The 25,420-nt window shown below is 42.3% G+C and overlaps 1 protein-coding gene across 5 annotated transcripts in view; it reads left to right on the top strand.

Annotated features, from left to right (window-relative positions):
- The window catches only part of SMARCA2 (SWI/SNF related, matrix associated, actin dependent regulator of chromatin, subfamily a, member 2), a 679,721-nt gene that overhangs the window by 513,180 nt on the left and 141,121 nt on the right, over positions 1-25,420 (top strand). For all 5 annotated transcript variants that reach the window (XM_030193821.1, XM_030193826.1, XM_030193822.1 and 2 more), the window contains one exon: positions 17,910-18,127. In XM_030193821.1, the coding sequence (XP_030049681.1) occupies positions 17,910-18,127 (218 nt within the window). The remainder of the gene's footprint in view (positions 1-17,909; positions 18,128-25,420) is intronic.

Below are 25,420 nucleotides of genomic sequence, written 5' to 3'. Positions count from 1 at the left end.
CGTGGAACCTTGCATGACGTAACTATAATTCGGGTTCCTGTTTCCCACATGCATCACTTTGCACTTGCTCACATTAAATTTCAGCTGCCATTTAAACGCCCAGTCTCCCAGTCTCATAAGGTCCTCTTGTAATTTTTCACAATCCTCCTGCAATTTAAGGATAATTTTGTGTCGTCAACAAATTTAATTACCTCACTAGTTACTCCCATCTCTAGGTCATTTATAAATATGTTAAAAAGCAGCGGTCCTAGTACAGACCCCTGGGGAACCCCACTAACTACCCTTCTCCATTGAGAATACTGGCCATTTAACCCTACTCTCTGTTTTCTATCTTTTAACCCGTTTTTAATCCACAGTAGGACAGTACCTCCTATCCCATGACACTCCAATTTCTTCTGGAGTCTTTCATGAGGTACTTTATTAAATACCTTTTGAAAATCCAGATACACAATATCAACCGGCTCACCTTTATCCACATGTTTATCCTCTCACCTGTCCTACACAGACTGCTTCAAAGAAATGTAATAGATTGGTGAGGCAAGATTTCTCTTCACTAAATCCATGTTGGCTTTGTCTCATTAATCCATGCTTTTGAATTTGCTCTGTAATTTTGTTCTTTGTAATAGTCTCTACCATTTTGGCTGGCACTGACGTCAGACTCACAGGTCTATAATTTCCTGGATCTCCTCTGGATCCTTTTTTAAAAATCCACGTTACATTGGCCACCCTCCAATCTTTCGGTAGCATGCTCAATTTTAAGGATAAATTACATATTACTGACAAAACCTCTGCAAGTTCATCTTTCAGATACTGCTGCTGCAAACTGCTCAAGCATCGAGGGTACGTGTGACAGTTGTGGATCAGCTTCAGCATCTTCCTGAGGCTCCATCCATAATCCTTGATGCCAACACCTCAAAGGATGTCAATGTCGACATCAACACATAAGTACCACTCTTGACTTCAGGAGAGGAAGCTTCTCTTGAGTCTGAGGGTAGGGTTATACCTCAGAGCTCTTTGGGACGTGGATATTGTGCCTACCTCTGCTCAGAGGAGCTAATTCACTCAGCCCAATCTGAGTATGATGAGGAGTCTGAATGGGACTGTTCATGGGAATCAGAAGAGGATCCTCATTTCTTCATGGAGGAGGATACATTTTGATCCCTCCCCACCTCAAGAAAGACATACATCTCCATCTTGGGGTCTCTCTTTCACCAGTTTTCTCGGGAAGATGGCTTCTACCATCCTATTTAAGTTAGAGATGGAGGAAGAGCCAGGGCAGAAATGTTAACTCTTATGGACTGAATTAGCTCCTAAGGAAGGAGTCACAGTAGCATTGTACCCTATCCTTAATGATGAACTGATGAAGAACTGGGAATCTTCCATATCAGGGCAGGTTGCATCTAAGACGGTGGATACGCAGTATACAAAAGGCTTCCTGATATGAGAGTGCCCAACTGCTACACCACTCTCTGCTGGTCAAATCCACTCTCAAACAAGCTTGGAGCTCCAGGATTCATGTCTTGGCACTCCGCAGGTATAGAGGCTTGGACACTAGATTGATTTTGAAGGAAAGCTTTTCAGACCTCATTGCTCATTGCCCGCATTCAGTCCTATCAGCTTTATATGAGCCTTTACTTGCAGTCTTTGGTTCGCAGTACACTAAATCTTGCAGATTCTTTTCCACAGGAGCAGGTTGCAGAGCTCCATCAGTTGGCCAGCAAAGAGCTGCTGTGTAGAAAGTATCTGGCCAGGGGCGTATATGACTCTTCACATAGCACCCAGACTCTCCGCCATGGGTTTGCAGATGCGCAGACTCTCATGGCTGCATGTATCTGACCTAGAACCAGGGAGTCAAGAGAGATTGGCAGATGTTCCTTCCCAAGGTGACAATCTGTTTCAAGATGAGGTAGAAAAGGTCGCTGACCTCATAAAGAAACATACAGGTTCCATCCAAACCCTGACTCGGCATCCTCCAGCTAGAACCTCTTACGGAGATTTTTGAGTGGGCCTATGCGGTGACCCTATTACTCTCAAAGGAATAGGTTTCTGCCACCTTCTCACTCTGCCCAGAACCCCCAGGCCCAGCATTCTCGGCCTCACTAGTCCTGCTTTCAGATGCCCCAACCGGTTCCACATTTGAGGCAAGGGACAAGCTTTTGACTGGCTCCAGGAGAGCATAGCCGTACTCAAAGTAACCATCCCGGATGTCTTACCAGTAGTGGGAAGGATGAATTTTTATCAATACAGGTGGCCTCTTGTATTCTCCAACCTGTGGGTTCCTCAGAAACTTGATCTCGGTTGTGCCCTTCATTGGTGCCAAAGACCACCCAATACCCACCGAAAGCATTATACATCAGCTCTTGGCACAAGCAGGTACTTGTAGAGGAAATCTCCGCCCTTCTACAGACCAATGCAGTTGAACCCGTACCACTAGGGGAAGAAGGGAAGAGATTCATTTCCAGGTACTTCTTTGTGCCCAAAAGATGGGAGGATTTCATCCCATCCTAGACCTAAGGGCCCTAAGCAAATTCCTGGTCAAAGAAAAGTTCAGGATGATTTTCCCTGGGCACCCTTCTCCCCATGATTCAGGAAAACGATCGGCTATGCTCTCTGGATTGAAAGGATGCCTATACCCACATTTCGATAATTCCCAGTCACAGGACATATCGTAGATTCTGGATAAGGAATCACCACTACTAGTACGCATTGTGCCATTTGGCCTTATGTCAGCTCCCAGGTTATTCACAAAATGTCTAGCAGTAGTTCTGACATTCTGACATATTTGCTCAGACTGGGAGTATATGTGTTTCCTTATCTGGACAAGTTGCTGATCAAGAGCCCATTGCAGGAAGGGGCGACAGAGTCAATGCGCCTAACTATTTGGGTGTTGGAGCTCCTAGGTTTCATCATAAACTAGCCCAAGTTCCACCTGTTTCTGGTCCAGTTTTTGGAGTACATAGGAGCCCTGCTTGACATATAGCAAGCTCAGACTTTTCTACCACAAGTGAGAGCAGAGAACTTATCAACACTCACCTCGCAAGTCTGAAACAGCAAGTAGGTCACAGCTTGGCAAATGTTGAGATTGATGGACCACATGGCCTCAACAGTGCATGTCTCTTCCTTGACATATCTCCATTTGAGAGGTCTAGCTTCCCAGTGGTCTCTGGTGACTAGAAATCTAATGAATATCATCCATATTCCTCCAGAGTTGACTCGTGCCCTTCTCTAGTGGACAATTCGAACAAATTTCATTGTGGGACTAATATTCCAAATTCCACCTCCTCAGAAGGTGCTAACAGCGGATACATCCAACCTGGGATAGGGAGCATGGGCTTCATTACCAGGGATCTTGGTTTACTCAGCAAACAGATCTCTATATCAACTTCCTTGAGCTCAGGGCCATTTGGAACGCTGTAAAGGCTTTCAGAGATCAACTACAAAACCAAATTATTCTAATTCAAATAGACAACCAGGTTGCATTGTTCTATATAAACAAACGGGGGAGTACGGGACAGGTGACAGTGGGCCCTCCTTTATGGCGTGCTCTGAGGAGCCACATACCTATCAGGAAAGGACAATTGCCTGGTGGACAGACTAAGCAAGGTTTTGCAACCGCACAAGAGGTCTGTCAACATGGACGTAGTCCACAAGATCTTCAGAGAGTGGGGCACCCCCTCGGTGGATCGTCTTGCCATTTATTTTACAAAATCCCCCAGTTCTTGTCCAGACTGAGGTCATACGGACTAGCGTCCAATGCCTTTCTCCTACATTTGGGGGAGGGACTTTTCTATGCATTACCTTCAATTTCTCTCATTTAAATCGCTGAAAGTCGAGCAAGACCAGATAACTATGATCCTAATCGCCCCTTATTAGCCGAGACATATCTGATTTCCTCTTTTTCTGAAGTTGTCCTCTGAAGATCTATGGAGACTGGAATATTTTCAAACCCTCATCACGCAGAACAAGAGATCTCTTCTGCTTCCCAATGTCTAATCCCTAGCCCTCATGGCTTGGATGTTGAGAGCATAGAATTTTAATCCTTAGGATTTGCTGGAGGGAGTCTTCCGCATCTTTCTGGCTTCTAGGAAAATCTCCAGTAAGAGGTGTTATTTAAGTGGAGGAGGTTTGCAAGGCCTTGGATCCCCTCACCTGTCCTACACAGACTGCTTGAATACCTCCTGCACCTTTTTGAGTCTGGTTTGAACACCAAATCTGTAAGGGTTCATCTAAGTGTAATTAGTGCTTATCACCGTGTAGGAGGTAAGCCCAACTCTGTACAGCCTCTTCACTTCATGTGAGGTCTGGTATAAATAAACCACCTGTCAAGCCTCCTACTGTTGAGAGCTCTATTCCTGTCATCTAAAATATTTGACGTGGAAAGTTGTGTTTTGGTGGTGGTCACTTCAGCTAGCAGAGTCTGTGAGCTTCAGGCCCTAGTAGCTGATCCATCTTACACTAAGTTTCACCACAATAGAGTAGGTCTCCGCACACACCCTACATTCCTTGTTAAGTAGTGTTGGAGTTCCATCTTAACCAGTCAATCGTCCTGCCAACATTTTTACCAAAACCACATGCCCATCCTGACAAGAATATACCTTGGACTGCAAGTGAACCTTCTACCTGGAGTGGACAAAAGCCTGTAGACAGTCCACCCAACTTTTTGTTTCTTTTGACCAGGGGCAGACTGAGAGTGGTCAGGACCCCCCGCCTGGCCACTGCCCGAGACCCCCCCTACTACCGCAGCAGACACCCCCACCATCCCAGTTCTTTCCTACCTGCTGCGCTGCTGCTACTCCCCCGCCTGCAGATGCAAATTTCAAAAACTGATATGTTTCAATCACTATGCTATAGGTTAACAAATACACATAAAACAAAAAAAATGGAAAATATGATGATACCAATTTATTGGATCAAATATATTTTCCAGTTAGCTTTCAGAGGCCAAAACCTCTTTCCTCAGGTGAGGACAGTATAATGCTATTAAGGTATTCTGTTCTGACATGAGAAAGGAGGATTGGGTCTCCAAACATTAGTCAAAAATGTATTACAATTAGTCCAATAAAGATATCATCTTATTTCCATTTTCTTTATTAACACAGCCACCGCACTACTTTATACTAAACTAAAAATAAAATTCATTTTTCCTACCTTTGTTGTCTGGCTGTTTACTTTTTTCTAATTGTGTTGGTCCCAGTCTCTTTTCTGCTTTCCTCGATATCTTCTTAACTTACCAGCGTCTATCCCTCTCTCCCCCCCTTTCCGTCCAGCGTCTGCCCCTTCTCCTTTCCCCTTTCCGTCCAGCGTCTGCCCCTTCTCCTTTCCCCTTTCCGTCCAGAGTCTGCACCTTCTCCTCTCCCCTTTCCGTCCAGCGTCTGCCCCATCTCCTCTCCCCTTTCCGTCCAGCGTCTGCCCCATCTCCTCTCCCCTTTCTGTCCAGCGTCTGCCCCATCTCCTCCCCCCTTTCCGTCTAGCGCCTGCCCCCTCTCTCCCCCCTTTCCGTCCAGCTTCTGCCTCCTCTTTCCCCCTTTCCCGTCCAGCATCTGACCCATCCAGAGTTTCTCTTTTTCTCCCTCCTCCATCCAGCATCTGGCCCCTCTCTCTCCTCACTTCCATCCACTCAAGCCCCTCTCTCTCCCCAGTTCCATCCAACATCTGCATCCTCTCTCCCCCTTCCTTCCAGCTTCTATCCCCACTCTCCCCTTCATCCAGTGTCTGTCCATCCTCTCCCCATTTCCATCTGGCATATGTCCCTTCTCTCTCCCTCATCCAGTGTCTGTCCCCCCTCTCTCTCTTTCCATCTGACATCTGTCCTCTCTCTCCTTCTCATCCAGCATCTGTCCCATCTCTTCTCCCTTCCATCCAGCATCCGTTCCCCTCCCCACTCCATTCTCCATCCATTGTCTGTCCTTCCCCATCACCCAGTCACCCTGTACCTGGGGTCTCATTATCCCTGCTCAATTTATATGTCCCCCCCATCACCCCACCTAATCCCCATATCCCCACTCTTCCACCCTAACCTCACTTACAATCACACCCTCACCCCTCCATCCAGTGTTGCAGTCTTTTTTTCAGCCCCACCTAACTCCCAAACACCACTGCTGCTGCCCTGCTGTTGTTCCTGCAGTGGCAGCAAAAATAGGAAAAAAAAGATTGTGAGGCTGCACCGTTCCCTTTCTCGCAGCTGACCGGCTCTGCCCCAGAACAGGAAATTGTTAGAGGAAGGCAGGACCGACAGCCACGAACAGAAACAGTGTGGCTCCGCAATCTTTATTTCTGTTTTTGCTGCCACTGCTGTAACAGCATCAGCAGCAGTGGTGACTGCAGCAGGAGGGTGGTGTGTGGGAATCGGGAGAATGGCAGGCCTATTGCCTCTGGGCCCTCGGGCACTGCCCGGTTGCCCGAACGGTCAGTCCGTCCCTGCTTTTGACGCAAACCGGATGGCAGTAGCCATTAGCAAATGCACAATTTCTAATTGGCTTGCATATTGCATCTCCTTATGCCCAGTCTGGACTGACTCTAAAGGGTCATGTCAAGGCTCATAATGTCAGAGCCATGGCTGCGTTGGTAACCAAGGTCAGCCTTCATAGAGGAGATTTGCAAAGCTATGATGTGGTCATCATATTACATCATATTGCATCTCCTTATGCCCAGTCTGGACTGACTCTAAAGGGTCATGTCAAGGCTCATAATGTCAGAGCCATGGCTGCGTTGGTAACCAAGGTCAGCCTTCATAGAGGAGATTTGCAAAGCTATGATGTGGTCATCTATCCACATATCTCATTACTGCTTTGAACAGGATACCTGACATAAATGATAAGAAGTAGTAGTAGTAGTAGTTCAGGTTAGGCAGTCCTGAAGAATTTGTTCAGTGTCTAGAATCCAACTCCATCCCCCTAGACCCAATTAGTATGTATTTATTAATTAATTTATATTTTATTTTTTCTATTGGTGCTTGCTAGATCACTGTAGCCACCCAGGTGGAGCAGAACGATATATAGACTAAAATAACAGAAAGAAAGGGGAAAGGAACTGCGTTGATAGGAAAGCAATACAATAGTGGATGCTTGGAATGCCCTCCTGCGGGAGGTGGTGGAAATGAAAACGGTAACGGAATTCAAACATGCATGGGATAAGCATAAAGGAATCCTGTGCAGAAGGAATGGATCCTCAGGACCTTAGTCGAGATCAGGTGGCAGAGCTGGTGGTGGGAGGCGGGGCTGGTGGTTGGGAGGCAGGGATAGTGCTGGGCAGACCTATACGGTCTGTGCCAGAGCCAGTGGTGGGAGACAGGACTGGTGGTTGGGAGGCGGGGATAGTGCTGGGCAGACTTATACGGTCTGTGCCAGAGCTGGTGGCGGGAGGCGGGGATAGTGCTGGGCAGACTTATACGGTCTGTGCCAGAGCCGGTGGTTGGGAGTCGGGGATAGTGCTGGGCAGACTTGTATGGTCTGTGCCCTGAAGAGCACAGGTACAAATAAAATAGGGTATACACAAAAAATAGCACATATGAGTTACATTGTTGGGCAGACTGGATGGACCGTGCAGGTCTTTTTCTGCCGTCATCTACTATGTTACTATGCAAAGAGAGGTAAAAAGAGATAGGGAGAAAGTAAAAGGATTAGGAGGTATCTCTAGCCAGAGAGTCCAGTCATGCTGTTTCTCCAAAGGCTTACCTTAAAAGCCATGTCTTTATGGTGTTTTTAAAACTTTTAAAGGATAAGTCACTCCAAGGAGTTAAAGGGACAAGAAAGAAAAAGGCACAGTGTTGGGTAGATTCTAAAGATGCACGTTTAGGACCGGGAAGAACTAATCGGTGATCATTAAAAGAGTGATGTACCCTAGCTGGTGAGTAGGGAATACTAAGACTGGATAAATAGTTGGGGAAGCCCACCCTGAAAGACTTGAAAGTTTCAACAGTGTGATTTTGTAGGTGATGCGGTATTTGACGGGAAGCCAGTGGTGTTTTATTAACAACAGAGTTGTGTAGTCAGTACGATGGGCCTTACACAAAATTCTGACTACTGTGTTTTGGAATGTTTGTACATTTTTTGATAAAGTAGTACGTGGTAAACCTGCATAGATGATATTGCAATAATCCAGCCGAGAGGTAAAGAATAAGAGGATAAGTGAGTGAAACGTATTGTGGTCAAAAAAAGTGGCGAATGGCCCTCAAATGTCAGAAATAGTTTCAAGTTAATTGACTTACAGGCCTCGACGTTTCAAGTCCCTATTGTCGTAGCTCTGTTGCTTTCAGTGAGCCTAGTAGCTAGGGATTCCTAGCAGTGAGAATACAATGGCTTGCTTAAAGCAGTGTTACCTATAGCAGGTGTTCTCCGAGGACACCAGGCCAAGTATTTTCACATACCCTCCTATCTCCTCTTGGAGTTGTATTGTTTAGCTTTTAATAAAATTTGTCAGCATCTGCACCAGGTTCCGTCAGATGACATCACCCAGCAGTGATAATGCTTGGTCTGCTGTCCTCAGAAAACATCTGCTACAGGTGAGTAACTTTGCTTTATCTGCCAAAAATAGAGCCTCTAATCAAATAGGTGCCGGACTGCACATTTAAGATTCTTCATGTCTGCATGTGAGGAAAAACTGTGCAGCACCACACCACAAACATAGGGGCAGCTTGAAACTGCTGTTCTAAAAACCATGTTAATATGGCAGTATCAGTAACGCAAACTTCGTCATCGGTTCACCCGATTAGTATACTATACATAAACTTTTCTTTTCTTTCTTATATCTAATAATGAAACTTATCTCAACAATCAGATCCAGGGGCTCTGCTGCCCGACATGCATGTTTCGCTCCAATAAGAGCTGTCTCAAGGACCTCCCCTGCAAACAAAAGCAAGAAAGCAGGCATAAAATTCTCTCCTTGCTCCCAAAAATCACCCTTAATATCTTCAGTAGCAAAGAGCATTTGAAAAAAACAATTTTATCCCATTCTCTTACCTACGATCTAATCTAGCGCCAGCTCTGACAATTAAATTGTCATGCAAAGATGGCGCCAGCATTTTTTCACCCTCCTTAAATATCCTCATCATCGATGACGATTTGGTACCACCCCCTGATTCCTATTGGATGAAGAAAAAATCTTCAAATCGGCGATGTCCACTCCAGCTCGGCATTTAAACCTGCTGGCATCACTGTCTGTTTCACCTTTCTGCAAACAGAAAACTAGAAGTGTAATATGTTAGGATAATTTATTTTATTTTACCATTGCCCATATTTCTTGTACAGCTAAACTGATTCATTGTTGGACTTATTGATTCACTTCATAGTAGAGGACAAGGTTTTCTGTAATCCATTGACCTGTTGTAACCTCAGACAGCGGGTCTTCTGAATGGTAAAAGATAGCTATATATTACATTATTGGAAATACCTCCAAATCACCATCCAAAAAATTTCTGAATCTCACTTAATACCAGAACCCCCTTAGGCTGCAAATCTATCTTTCTGCAGGAGAGAGGGCAGGAATTATACTTACATCTCAGGGCCTGAACAAATAGCTGAAGAGGAACAAATTCAAGGTGGTTATCCTGAGTTCAGTAATTTGTTTATGTAACAAGTAGACTGGTTGTCTTCTCTGTATCTGTAGGAGATTTACACCCACAAAGAAAACAATTATGGGACTAGGTTATATCTCAGATTTATGATAAAGAAACTCTGCTTCTCTAATACTATCTATTGTCTTTTGGCCTAGCTTCAGCTTCACAAACTATTCTTAAAATATCTTATAGTTGTGGCAGATGGGGGGATAATGTGCTTCCCCATCGGGAAGATCCGCTGTTCAAGAGCGCATCGCAAGCATTTTTAGATGAATCTATGTGGAGTGCTGTCCAGATGCTGCAGTCACTGGTTTCATCCATTACCCCATTCCGCACTGAACTTGACACTATCGTCAAGAGTTTTTAAGGATTCTGCTAGATACAGCAAAGTCCTAGGGCTGCCAAAGGGTACACAAAATAGTGACTGTGGTGGAAAAAAATAGTTCTAGTCAGCAGTTACTAGCTTGGTTCGTGCTGAGAATTCTGAGGCTTGTGTTTTTCACAGTCCAAGTAATTCCCATGGCATGTCTTCCTATATGAGACAAACCTAATGGAACTTAATTTCCCTATACAAAAGCACTTCTGAAGGGCCACTGCGTCATGAAAGAGCTCAAGAGACTCATTTTCTGGATGATCTCAAATTGCAATTTGAAATTGGGGATTACTGTTTCAAATTCATCCTCTCTAATTTGTTCTAACTATGAATACTTGCAAGATCAACTGAGGAGCTTATCTTCAAGGGCTTTGCATACAGGGCTTTGGTTTCTCTAGGTAAAGAGATTATATATCATCCTGATGAACATAATAAAGTCTTTCAAGAACAAGGTAGTCAAAAAGATGTCCTAATGTCTAAGCAATCAGAAAATAAGAAATATACAGGAATATGCTAGGTTCCGCAAAATCCTCAAATCATTCCTATTGAAAAAACCCTCACAAAGAACAACCATATCTCAAGCAATTAATTATTACCTAAATTGGTTATTACTCTATTTACCATTAACTTTCTCTTTGCTTCATGTACAGTTTCTCATTCATAATAGATTTTCTAAATGTTAAACATCCATAGCTATCCCAGTATGTTTATGATACTGTATTGTAAAATTTGATTCTTACAACAAATTACTTTCTGATTCATTATTCTTTGTTGTGTATCCTGTACTGTTTATTGTAAGCTACATTGATCTCAAACTTGTTTGGGATAATGTGGGATATAAATATCACAAATAAATACACAAGAGTTTCTGAAAAGGTTTAATCCTCCTATGTCAATTTCCCATCAAGGATCACTCTTATCACAGGATGATCATACGAGCTACATAACTTACGGAAGGAGACAGCACATACTGACAGACACTCAGTTGGTGTTTGAATCCTCGTGAATGAGTGGACAGAGAACCTCATTTGAGTGGGTCAAAACTGAAATAGACCTGTTTGCAACAGTCCTGAATAAGATGCTACCAGCCTTCTGTTTCACAAGGAGATCAGAAATCTGACTAGCCGGAGACACTTTCTCCCTTCATTGAGTAATTGGATATGTGTATATTCTCCCATGTCTCTGGTGGTTAAAGCCTTAACGCATAAGAAATCAGGAAACCATAATCATATACATTTTTTTCGTGTCTCTTCTGAAAACAGCTGTGTTAGGCTTCACCTAGCTCTGTTGATCTTTATCTCCAACGCTTCTGAAAACAGATGTGTTAGGCTTCACCTAGTTCAGCTGATATTTATCACCAACGTGGAGAAGGGAACCCTGTTTCTGTACAGCTTCTAATTGGCAGTTTCATGTGGAGCATGCTCCTACTGAAACCTCCTATCAAGCCTTCCACAATATCATGGAACATCAGTGTGTGTTTCATTGTGTTGATGAAAATTCATTTCTAACTGGTAAGGTGAGCTCAAGTACCAGACTTGGGAGGCTGCATTTTTGGTAGCAGACATTTGAGCCTGAAGAGTTGGTTAGCTTCAGGCCCAAATGATTTATCCATCTTATATTTGATTTTACTGTAATGATAGAGGTCTATAAAATCCTGAATTGATTGGAATGGCTAAATATGAATTGATTGTTTACTCTTTGAAAAGGTAGAAAGACTAGGGGACACTCCATGAAGTTACATAATAGCACATTTAAAACAAATAGGAGAAAATATGTTTCCACTCAGTGTATAGTTAAGATGTGGAACTCTTTGCAGGAGCAAGTGGTAAAAACAGTTAATGTGGCTGAGTTTGAAAAAGGTTTAGGCAAATTCCAGGAGAAAAAGTCCATAAACCATTTTACTAAGGTAGACCTGGGGAAAGCCACAGCTTATACTTAGGATTAATTAGCATGGAATCTTGCAACTGTTGGGACTCTGCCAGGTACTTGTAATCTGGACTGTCCACTATTGGAAACTGGATATTAGGTTAGATGGATCCTTCAACTGACCCTGTAGGGCAGGTCTTATGTTCTTAATGTGATAATACACATGCATTCTAATTTTCTGCCTAAGTGCATCTGTATCCCTCCTAGCCCCCATATTAATAACTTTGGATCGGGTTACCCAAAATACTTCCAGCCCATTTGCAGTTCTTTTCCTTTTACCCTTTTTTTTTTTTAACATAACTCATAGCTAGGGAGTTCTAGTTGTTTGACTACGGTGAGCTGTTTGTCTTCAGAGAAAATAAAGTTACTACCTGTAGTTAGATGTTATCTTGACAGGAGTTCAGTCACACAAACCTATTCTTTTCCTCTTAGTTGGAATTCTGACATGTAGTTAAAATCAACCAGTAGAACTGGGAAGAGCCACAGTAGCATTCAGAACAACTGCTTAGGAGCTGAGAGAGGCCTTTGTTCTTAACTCAGAAAGATTCTTTCCATTCCAAGCACGTGACCCACTGTTGTGTAAACTGTTGTCTTTAGAGAACATTTGTTACAGATAAGAAACTTCATTTAGCATTTTTGCAGATATTTCTAGTTCACAGTTCTGGATTATAAACAATTTTACAAAATCCTGAATCATATTGAAGACACTTTAAAAAAAAATAGCTTTGTCACGAAACGCCTAGCCACCTGCCTGGGGCTACTCCGTGGCCACATAGCAGGTGTATCCGCAGCACAGCTCAAGTCCATCTGCACCTGCTGCTTGTGCTCTACACTAGCACCCTCCCCCCACCGACTAGGTCCCAACCGCCTCTAGGCAAGTGTCCCGCTCTCAAATGATCCCCAGTGATTTGCAGGCTACTGGGACCACACTCCCAGTGGTCTCACAATTCCCAGAAAGCATTCACAGACCCAACACATAAACCACCAGGATTCTTAATCAGTCCAGACAAGCAGGGGCAATAAACTGAAAATGTTTATTGTCTGAAAAATTAGAACAAAAAGGTGCAATCAGCAAAACAATAGCAGGTAACTGAACTATGACTCAATTATAACACTAACTAAACATTTGTTTACTATTTAAATAGTACATGGGGAGATCAGTACATATATCTGCTCACAAGTTATCAAATATAATTGTTTACAGGGCTTCAGCAAAGAGTCTCTCTCTCTCTCTCCCTCCCTCCCCCCTCCCCCCCCCCCCCCCGACTGAAACTGGAGGCAAAACCAGTAACACCTGGGTAACTTCAAATTCCAGGCTAATCAGATCCAGAACAACATTTGAAAATAGCTAGTCAAATCACTACAGGCACTTTGTCTTTGTGCTTAAACTAAAGGAGGAATCATTCACTTATCTGCAACAGCTTAAAACATAACATGCACCACCTGTTGACCAAACTAGACAAATACATTGCAGGAAAGTATCAAAACAATTATCACAGGCTAAAAAAAACCCGCTGTTCTGTCACAAACTTTATTTTAAAAAATTTCAGTTTATGGCTGAAGGATTATAATAAGATCATGATATTGGATTGAAGTAAGGCTCACATAAAAACTTTGGACCCTCACCATTACTGATCACTTGTGTACTTATGTTAAGATTATTTTTTCAATACAATGAGATTGACAATGTATATTACAATTTCTAGATATGGCCCAAAAGGGTCAATGTAGGTGATAAATACCTGTACAAAAGGAGATAAGACTGTTAGGGGTTCAATTAGACAGGGTTTGAACATGGGTGCCCAGGTTAGTAAAGTTGTTCAGGCTTGTTTTTTTCAGCTACATATGCTCCATAGGTTAAACTGATGCTATCCACTTATGCTCTGAGATTTGTGGTACAAGGGCTAGTGTTGTCACGGTTGGACTACTGCAATGCCCTATATCTGTGGAATAGACTTCCTGAGCCAGTATGTCAAGCTCCATCTCCGACGGTCTTCAAATCTAGGCTAAAAGCCCACCTTTTTGATGCTGCTTTTAACTCCTAACCCTTACTCACTTGTTCAGTACCTTTGTTTTATCATTCCCACCTTAGTAATTCCCTTATCTCTTATTTGTCCTGTTTATCTGTCCTAATTAAATTGTAAGCTCTGTTGACCAAGGACTGTCTCTTTATGTCCAGTGTACAGCGCTGTTTACGTCTAGTAGCACTATAGAAATAAGTAGTAATATCATCACTGAGACTTAGGGCTTTGCAGATGGTCCAAAATGCGGTAGCGCCATTGATAGCTGAGGTGGGTAAGTTTTTGTTCTGGTCTCACCAATTCTTAAGAAATTGCACTGGTTACCTGTTCTCCAGCTCATACAGTAAAAGGTTCTGAAACTAATTCATTGTACTTTGTTTGCGGTTGCTCCTGCCTACTTTCAGGAAGTTTTGAAGGTCCTACCAAATCTTTGAGATCGGATAAAACAATGCAGTTGTTACTGGATCCAATTATGCAACCACACTATGCAGAAACAAGGTCGTCATCATTTACAGTGGCTGGTACACAGCTATGGAATACACTCAAAGGTCACTTACACTTATGTGTTTCGATTTAAGAAACGGCTTAAAGCGTAGCTTTTTGTGTCATACTATATTGTTTATCTGATTTAATCTAATGGGTAATAATTAGATTGTTTTGTAATTTTTGTCTTTTGTTTTTATTATGTAAGGTCATATATACATTTTGAAATAAATAACTAATATATTTTAACGAAGGTGCAAAGGCAGAGAAAACATCACTACTTAGCTTGCCAAACTGATGTTGCCTGCTGTTAATTTACTACAGCTGTGGGTCTCCACACTAATTTCTTCCCATTCTCAGTATAGAAGGGGTTAAATTTCCATCCCATCTCTTCCTATTCACCTCATGAAACTCAGAGGCTGTACAGTAGGAGAGGCAGCTCTGCTGAATTAGGTCTCCCACTCAGCATGTCACCAATCAGAATTCAGGGATTTGTGTTTTGTAAATAAGGTGTTTAAAGGTTTGGATAGGTGTTCTTTTGTTTATTTTTTTTCCTGTTATTCAGTGGTACTGTTGTGCATTGAAAGTCTAGCCATGTATAGGAAATATTTTCTTGTAAAATGTAATTGTCTGAATTGCATATATATTTTCTTTTTGGAGAAAAATAAATAGAAGCATTGAACAGAAAGGCCTTAATTTAGCCTGTTTTATAGAATGCACGTTTTAAAGATGACAGTAGATCTCAGCAATTAATTTATTTAAGGCTTCTTCCTCAACTTGAGAGTCACTTGTGTGTAAACTATAACAGTTGTACTAGTTCAGGGACTGCATGGCTTTACACAGAGCCATCATTTTATGAAAGAAAGACTTCACAGTTTGAGCTGTGCAAATATTTTGAAAGATGCATTTAATTATGTATTTGCATGCATTTATACTTTCTAAGAAATTCATGTAAAACTTAACAGTAGACATATTACTTAATTTGTGTTTATTAAACGGTTCTTTTTTGCCATGCTAGTACATGCTGTTTAAACAGTTTATCTGGTTTTCATTCTGTAGTGCAAAAGATTTTTTTTTATGAAAATGCAATGCAATATATGTTGTTTCTTTAAAAAAAAAAAAAATCATTTCCATCTGTGAATACTCTCTCCAAAGAGCAGTATCTACAAACCTTAAGAATATATGCTTAAGAATAGGGGGTTCCCCCCATATCTTTCAATAATATTCATTTGGTTGAAAAACGGCCAAGATTTTTAAAAGAATCTAATGCATTTTTCAAAAGGCAGGCTGATCTTATGTGGATTTTGGATCAACTCATAAAAATAGATGAAAACTGTTCTTATTTGCTAAAGCAAAAAAAAAATTAATTGGGAGAAATTTATCAGAAATTGATGTGTTTAAAATGCTAGTAGAAACAAACCACTGGCTCAGCTGGCAATCACCTTCGTTTGCCGATATAAAAAAGGGAAAAATATGATAAGTAGCTGCCAGCTTTAAAGCAGGCTGAAGGAAGAAGGCTTTGGGCCTTGTAGTGGGTAGAATGAAACAGCAGATTTGAGTCTCACAATCCTTCCTGTGTTACATTTTCAGTAAAATAAAATTACTTGTATATGAAAACATAGCTTTTCCCCAGCTCCCTTTTTTTTTCTGATCAGCTGATGAAGAGACTAGCAGCTCGCTGCTTTGCTGGCTTGTTAATTTTATCCCCACTAACTGTGATTTCCGATAGCCGGCCTGCTGATAGTGGTAAGGTAAATATCCTTTTTTCTTGTCATCTTGAAGATTCAGTAGAACTACATCACAGGCATGTGTAGGTGTGTAACACATCAAAAAGCCGGCGTTCTCCGTATTTCTGTGTTGAACTGACTGCTTAAGGAGAGCAATAACATTAACTGTTGACAGCCTTGCATGCTGCATTTATTATTACCTTTTCCTGATTCTACATTTTCCGACTGGTTTCTTTTCTTTTTCTTAATCTTCGCTAGCTGCAGTGGTGTGTAGTGGGTGTACTGCTTTAGCCAAATGAATATTAATGAATTGAGAAGGCTTTTTTTTTTCTCTTTCCTTTTTTTTTTCCCCTAACTCATCAGATCCTCAGCCTCCTTCACAGTGGTTCTCAGTGAACACTGTGGAAGCATGATAGAAATTGTCTTTTGATTATTAAGGCCTAGTCTCAAGCTGTCCCTCAGGATTTTCTCTTCATGTTTGTTCTATGGATTTGAACATCGGGAGGATGCATAGGAAACAGCTTTTCAAATCCCATTGGCATTTTAAGATGCCAGGTTGAGTTTTGCCGTGCACGGAGGTTTTTGTTCGCCAACCGTTTTCAACAGACATTTCCTTGAGTAAAAGGAATTAGAGATGCGATGTAATCACTGTTAATATTGATTGTTATGCTCACATGATCATAAATATTAGCCATGTTTGGTGCTGTGGAAAAGTGAAGGTAATTGCCTTTTGATTAGAGCTCTTTCAGCTACTAGCAAGGATTAATTAACATTTGCATACTCACAGCAATAGTAAAATGCAGGAAGAACAAATATTCATATCTGTTCTGTTGTGAGCGAGCCTTAATTATGAGCCTGATTTCAAGATTTTTTTTTTCTTTTCAGTGCCTGTTTTTTCTACAGAAGATTGCTTCAAATGTTTTTATTAACTTGTCTTTAAAAGAATGTTATAATTCAACTTGTGTATCACATGGGTCCGATCAGTCAGCATGTGCAGATTTCTTTGTAGTCTGCCTGTCTTTTTTTTTTTTCATGGTTATTGCATGAATGTTCTTCTAGTTCTGTTCTTTGTTTGTCCTCTAAAAGCATAGGTTTAGAAGCTGTGTAATTGGTATTAAGTATGTTTTATAGCTGCCTTGTTAATGCAATTTCTAGCAGTAGTAATCAAAAGAATCCTTACAGCATCTGTCTTGTTTACTTTTATTTGTTACTATAGTAAACAAAGATTATGCAACCATTTGATGAAGGTTTGTCTGCTAAGTGATTTGTAGGGGAAATTAATTAATTCAAGCCTCCTGGAAGGAGGCGTGCTGAATCTGTGTTTTACTGTTGAGAGCTAAATTTACAGTATTTTTCTCCTTTGATATTTTTTAAGGTGCCTCTTTAATTAAACTGTATGTTACAGCTGTGTACTCTTTTACGAGTGAATAATTTGAATCATGCATGCTTCTTGCTTCCTCAGAGAAAAAACAGCAGAGCTGCCTTTTGTAGTAGATGTGAATGATGTTGCAGAAGCCGTTTAAGGCATAGCTTATTGTGTATTTGCCAACAAAGTACCATTGGTCCTTTTAGGTGTTAATTTACACTTCTGAAGCGACTATGGAACTAAGCTCAAGACATATCTTTACAAGATAGGTTCTGTATTGTCTCCCCTCCCCCCACCACATCACCATAGTAGTTTTTTTACTGAGCAGTTAAAAATTTGCTTTTTTTTAGCAGTAATTTTATTTAAAAAACATAAAAAAAGGTTCATTGTCAAGTTATGAACATATTTTTGGTGTGTCCTTTTTACTAATGCTTAGGTATCTCTCCCCTTTGGCTGCTAGGCAATTGAGGACGGCAACTTGGAAGAAATGGAAGAGGAAGTGCGACTTAAGAAGCGAAAACGGCGAAGAAATGTGGATAAGGACTCTGGTAAAGATGATGGAGATAAAGCCAAGAAAAGGAGAGGCAGACCACCTGCAGAGAAACTATCACCGAACCCACCCAAACTGACTAAACAAATGAATGCCATTATTGATACAGTGATAAACTACAAGGACAGGTAAGGTCCTAGTTGCATTGGTTTGCGCCCTATATTTCCTTGATAAAATGGTTGTTTTGGGAAGCTATAAGAGCAATTAGATTTTTTTTTTCTTGCAATATAGGTCAATTATAAGGCATATTGCTTAAAGTGGCACAGCTCCTGAACTTTGGAAATAGTGATCCAGCCCTGTTTCTCTCTCTCCTCAAAAATCTGATATCTTGGGAGGAGGAGCTTCAGTAGGGTAAAAAGAACTTGAAATCTTAGTATAAAATGCTAAAAATAACCGGAAGAAAAGGATTTATAGCAGGTGTGTCAAACATACGATCTGCGGGGAAGTTCTGTGTGGTCCGCGACGTAGTATATAATATGCATTCTAAATTTAAAATCTGTTTAAGTTACATAATGTAAATTTGGGTCCTTAAGTAATTGTAATGTGGCCAATAAGGAGGACGAATATTTTAGTGCGGCCCGTCGAGGAATTAATGAATGCCATAGCGCCCATCATTAATCATGACATATAGCTTTTTGGTATATTCATTCATATTTTCATGCCGGAGGTGTAAACACGGATTTCTTAGACTTTTGTTTGGAGTTCAAGGAAAATAGGCCTGTAAGTATGATAACATTATATAAAATGATTTTTATCTCTGAGGAGGATGTAACAAGAAATAATCTTTCAAGTGCACAAAGAGCACAAACAGCCATAACCTAAAGTGCCCCCACTTTCCTTTTTGTCTTCACCCTCTGTGTGAAGAATGGAGCCTTCATTTTGACTAGATTTTACATGCCATATTCATTTCATCCCTAGCTCGCTCGCTCTCTCTCTCTCTCTCTCTCTCCATTCTTCCTGTTTTGGGCTGTTTTTGAATATATGCAATCTGTTTAGATGTATGCGTTCTGTACCTCAGTGTACAGCACATAGAGTTTCAAATGAAAGTTTTTGAGTTTGGTCTCTGAATATTTAGGGCTCCTTTTACAAAGCTGCGCCAACGATTCTGTTGCACCAAATGCAACGAAGCCTATTCAATTCCTATGAGCTTTGTTGCATTTGCTGCATCGGAATCGCTAGCATGGCTTTGTAAAAGGAGCCCTTTTGCTTTCCCCTTGAGATTTCTTTTTTCATTGGTTTGATGAGGCACAGCTATGACTTTTAAAGTGGTGATTATGCAATGGTTAAAAATTGCTCTCAAAATGCTAGTTTGAAAAAGAAAGGAAAGGAGGTCAAAGAATAAGAAAAAAAATAGAAAAATGTGCATTATTTTAGATTTAATTATTCCAGGCACAACTTGAATTACAAACAGGTACATGAATGATTTCCTTTTCCGAGAGGACTTAGTCTAGTACAGTAGAAGGTGAAGTGCCCTGCCTATGGTCGCAAGGTACATCAATGGAAGAAGTAGGGTTTGATTCCTGGCTTCCCATCAATTTCTGAACCATTAGGTTACACCGCCACTCAAACAGTAGGTTCAAAAAAGCCCATACAGAAGTTGGAGAACAAGACAGTGCCGAGCCGACTTCTATGGTTTATGCCTGAAAATTGCAAGGACAGATCAAGATCAGATATACATATGAAGTATCACATCATACGTTATGTTATGAGTTTTATCTTGTTTGGCAGACTGGAGAGTAGCCTGGTGGTTAGTGCAACGGACTTTGATCCTATGGAACTGGGTTCAATTCCCACTGCAGCTCCTTGTGACTGCGGGCAAGTCACTTAACCCTCCATTGCCCCAGGTACAAAATAAGTACCTGTATATATGTAAACTGCTTTGAATGTAGTTGCAAAATACCACAGAAAGGCGGCATATCAAGTCCCATTTCCTTTTCCCTTTATCTGCCATTATCTACTATGTTACGATTTTGTAGTTGGTAGTGCTGCATTCAGATTTTAAATACTTGCTGCATAGTTCTCGTAGCCTGATTGCCATGGACTAATATCATCTGCTCTTCAGGCTGTCTACAGGAATGTTTTTGTATTATCCAAAAATCAATTGTGCAAGATTAGCAAGGTCATGGGTTGGGAGCTGAATAAAATGGGAAAGAAGATTTCTAAATAGGTGTAGTATAGTTTGACATCTAGTACTGTGGAATGAAACAGCAATACAAAATAATACTTAAATATTTTCTACTTAGATTTGTTAGGCGACCAGTCTTAACGTGATACCATACATAGTCTTATGTGTGTCACCCTTAAAAAGACAACTAATGTGATTCTGAAGCAACCAGTTCAAAAATTAGTCTAATTAGACCTTGCTAATAACATTCCCCTCGAGTGTTTGAATAAGCTGACAACAGAGATGGTAATGAATATGGTGATTTGAAAAAGAACAACAAATAGTGTCTGCTGAGGTTTTAATCTTGTTGAGTCACTGTTGCAATTGAAATAAAATTGTTTTCCTCTCATCTTTCCTGTTGTTGAAGTAGTTGATAGTCAAATGAACTCTTTATGGAAGACCTTAGTTCACTTTTTTGTTATTGGCCTGTGCCCAGGAAGGGCAATTCTCTAACATGGCACCTAACATTAGACACCAAATATGCATGTATGTTATAGAATAATGCATTTGTGTGTGTCAGAGGCGCCAGTGATGGGCACTTATACGCATAAGTGCTAGATTCAGTTTCTATATCGTACATGCCAAAGTTGCTTAGCACATAACTGCAATGAGTAAACCATGGGCAGGACATGTGCAACTTTATAGAATACTATCAATTGCGGTCATTGCACGGCACACTTAGGTCTATGGCTGGTGTAAGTAAGTGTGCCTTTCACAAGATGTGCCTCTATTTCAGCTCATCAACGCAGCTTGGAGCTAGTATTCTATAACGGCTTAGGCCTTAAGCCTACTCCCATGTGGCTTACATACATATTCCTGATATTGCATTGCCTCCCTTTGTTTGTAAGACTGTTAAAGTAGAAAATTGCTGGGCAGCGCATGTTCATGCAGCAGGAACAGTTTTATCTAAGACTTTTTTTTTCTGTGTAACAATCTAATTATATATGCCAAGGAAACAGAAGTCATAATTGCATGATAAGTAAGGCAGAGATAATTATAAATGCCTGTTTGGGTTTATTTCAAACTATGTGTTTGTTTTGATTAGCTTTTTTTGTTTTGTTTTGTTTTTCCCTTGCTTCTGGCATAGGTTAATAAGGGTTTACACTCGGTTTATTGTGAAAAATTCAAGTTCACTCTAAAATGGTTTTGGTGTGGTACATTTGCATCATCCTACTTCAGGGATTTTCAACTCAGTCTTCCAGAGGATACCCAGCTGGTTAGGTTTTCAGGATATCCACAATGATTATGCATGACAGAGATTAGCATGCATTGCCTTTCTTATCTCTCTATATAAAACGCACCTCCAACATTCTAATGAAGCCTCACTTTCCCAACGTTCTAAAGTGAGGCGGCTGAGACCACTTTTTTGCTCCATGAGTGTCTGCCCCGCCCACGCATCAAACGTAATGACGTCGAGGGCGGAGCACTCAGCAAATAACAGCGCTCAACCTAAATTGACGTCCCATTAGAAGGTTGGAAACACACTATCCGCCCTTCCCAACTTCCCCCACCCCCCAAAGTCGCCGCCCGTCACCAAAACACCCCCCCCCCCCCCCCAAGGTTGACATCGCAAACATACTGAACGCCACACCCCAGTAAACACCAACCCAGGCCTGTGCTACAAAAAAAAAACAATCAGCTAACTAACCTGAGCGCAAACAACAAAAAATGTAAAAAAAAAAAAAACACAGCACCGCAGGCAGCCTTGAGCCATTGGCTGCTGGCTGTGCAGGCTCCGCCCGTCTCTTACGTCACTACCCCTACGTCGCTCCGGGGGCAGTGACGTAAGAGACGGGAGGAGCCTGCACAGCCAGCAGCCAATGCCTCAAGGCTGCCTGCGGTGCCGCGTTTTTACATTTTCTTAAACATTCTTTATAGTTAGCGCTCTGGACAGCTGAGCGCTTCTTTTTATAGCGCCAGCCCTAGGAGTACCAAAGATACAACATCAAGTGGCAGGGCGGCCCGGAGGAGGAGACGGTGGGTGTGTACCAGACAGGGGGAGGAGTCACGAAGGTCGCCGATCAAGAGGCAGGGAGGGACAGAAGAGGAGGAGGTAAACATCAGTGCTAGCAGACAGGGGGAGGAGTACCGAAGAACGGGATCAAGTGGCAGGGAGGGCTGGAGGAGGAGGAGGTGGGGAGAGAGGGAGGGGGGCCCCTGGCAGGGAAGCAGACAATGAGGGAGGGGGGCCACCCTGGCACACACTCTCCTTCATACACACACACACTCTCTCTCTCTCTCTCACAAACACACTCACACACACTCACTCTCTCTCTGTCACTAACACACACTTAAATCTGGGAGGGGGAGGGGAGGGAGGCGCCCCACCCTGGCACACACGCTCATTCCCCCACACACACTCTCTCTCTCTGTCACAAACACACACTTGCACCTGGGAGGGAGGGGGCCACCCTGGCGGACGGGGGCCACCCTGGCACACACTCTCATTCTTACACACACTCACAATCCCATACACACACTCTCTCACAGAGACACTCGCACACAGTCTCACTCTCTCACACTCACAAACATACACTTGCACCTGGCAGGAGGAGAGGGAGGGGGCCACATCTGAAGGAGGGGGGCCCATCCTGCCACACACTCTCATTCCCACACACACTCTCTCTCACAAACACACTCACTCTCTCACAAATACACATTTACACATGGCAGGGAGACAGGGAGGGGGCACCTTGCAGGAGGGGGGACCATCCTGGCACACACTCATTCTCACACACACTCTCATTCCCACACAAACACTCTCTATCTCAGAGACACTCGCGCACAGTCTCACTCTCTCTCTCTCACACAGACACTCGAACACAGTCTCACTCTCTCTCTCCCAATCACTGTATCTGTGTGAAACACACTCTCACACTCACTGTGTCACACATACGCACTTCCACACACATCACACACACACTCATTCTTACAGACACACACCCACACTCGCTCTCTGTCACACACACACACTCGCACATTCACTCTCTCTCTCTCTCTCTCTCTCTCTCTCTCTCACACTCTCTCAAAAATACACACTCCAAGGAAAACCTTGCTAGCGCCCGTTTCATTTGTTTCGGAAACGGGCCTTTTTTACTAGTATGCTTATATACCTCATCTCAGCACTAGAGAATGACATGAGGGCAAAATTTGTCCCCGCCCCATCTCCCTGGGGTCTGTCTCCGTGTCCACAGGCCCGTCCCCGCAGGTTCTGTCCCCATTCCTGCCCCATCCCCGTGGGCTCTGTTCTCATCTGCAGAAGCCTTGAACTCTTATGATTTTATATTTAAATCTTTTTATTAAAGTATAAAAAGGAATAATATGCTATGCAACTGTTGTGTATAAATTACAAATAGAAAACAATAATAACAACGAGCAGCTATAATAACTCTCCCACTACCACCACCCTCTACCCTTCCAACCCCAACAATAGCTGACTTCTACTACCCCAAGGAAACCTAATCCACCCTGTTAAATTGTCCAGGGGGCTACAAAATATAACCCATTCTGTATGCCCTAGAGGGGAGATTTTTTTAATCTGTGGATGAATAAGAAGTCATCAACAATCTCAGGATTCAGTCTAGCTCTCCTGTCTTCCACAGTCCCTCCTGCAATAGAAGATGGCTTCTTAGAAGATATGCTAGTAGTAGGATGTACAGGATCCTCCATGCAAATTTTGCTAGCTATGGCTAGCATGTTTGCTTGTTTTTCCAAAAACTAAAAATATCTGCATAAATTAAACATAAATAACAGTCCTGTTCATTAATAGGCTTCAAAGTAGAAAGTGACACAGTGACAAAGTTTGTCCCCGTCCTCATGTGCTCTGGCCCCATCCCCACCCTGTCCCCGCGGGATCTGTCCCCATCCCCATGGTTACTGCGGGTCTCCATCCCGCAGTCATTCTCTACTCAGCGCCACTGATGCCAGTACCCTGTACATGCTCACTTATTGCGCATGAACTGAGCATGTACAGGGTGCTAGTGTTGATGGCTCAAAGTGCTGACTGCTGCAGTTTTCTCTAGGGATTTGCAGTTTTGGCGGGTTGCTGATGTCTTCAGATGGTGAGGCTTTGGGACACCTGCCTAAAGTTAGGTACCTAATGTATGTATGCTAAGTGCAAATTTTATAATGGTAATTAGGCGTGTAATTGCTGTTATAGAATATATACAGTAACACAGTAAATGATGGCAGATAAAGACCCATGCGGTCCATCTAGTCTGTCCAACAAGGTGACCAGAGCTGCGCCCGCCACCATGCCAACCATATAGGCAGCCAAACATGATGGAGTCTTGGCTATAACCACATATCATCCCTAAATATTGCTGACAGTATTCAACTTACCAGCCAAAATGTCTTCCCCTTCCCCCTGAGCTGCACCTCTCCTTCAGTCGCATCACGTGGCAATAAAGTGATCTACAACACTGGAATTGCCAAACTTCACTTGTATTTTGCCATTTGCAAGACACAGACCCTAGAAGTTTGTCCAGAATCAGCCTTAGTTCCTGCACACTGGATTTGATTAATTACTTTCAGTCTTAACATTTGCAGGACACAGCGTAAGTCCCCATTTATATGCTTAACTTGAGGCACGACCACTTAGGTTATGTCAAAGACAGGTATAAATGCTGACGCCTAAATACCGTTAGTTATGCGCATAACTGACATTAGTCTATAAATATAGTGCATAAGTTCTGGGCATTCCTCTTACCTGCCCATTCCACTCTCATATCCACATCCCCTAGCAGTTAAGGATAATGGAGTTATGTGCTAAGGTTATAGAATTACAACTAAGGGCGCTTATTTTCAAAGCATATGGATGTCTCAAAATGCCCAAATGGACATCCATGTGCTTGAAATGGTCAAACCCCAATTTTACAAAAGCAGAAAAGGGACGTTCAATACTGCAGTATGTCCAAATAGCAAGGGGGCGTGTATTGGGTGGAACTAGGGAGGGCCTAAAATCGGGACGTCCAACAGTGATTACCGAACGGGAAGGCTTGACATGCAAACCAAGGAATTGTGCATCAAGTGATGGTGCCAAGAACATGCTGAAGGGGGACGCCTTGACCACCTCAGCTCATTCAAAGGATAGACCGAGGAGCTGAAATGTCTTGCTCCGTCTGCTTGAGCGGAGAGAGAATTTGGGCATTCCAGTTGAAGCTTTTGTTAATCAGTATCAATTTGTCAGTGCTACTTTTTTTTTTTTTTACATTTGTACCCCGCGCTTTCCCACTCATGGCAGGCTCAATGCGACTTA

This window comes from Microcaecilia unicolor, chromosome 2 (genome assembly GCF_901765095.1).
Source record: "Microcaecilia unicolor chromosome 2, aMicUni1.1, whole genome shotgun sequence".
Classification (NCBI taxonomy): Eukaryota; Metazoa; Chordata; class Amphibia; order Gymnophiona; family Siphonopidae; genus Microcaecilia; species Microcaecilia unicolor.
This window is presented reverse-complemented; position numbering and strand designations above follow the sequence as displayed.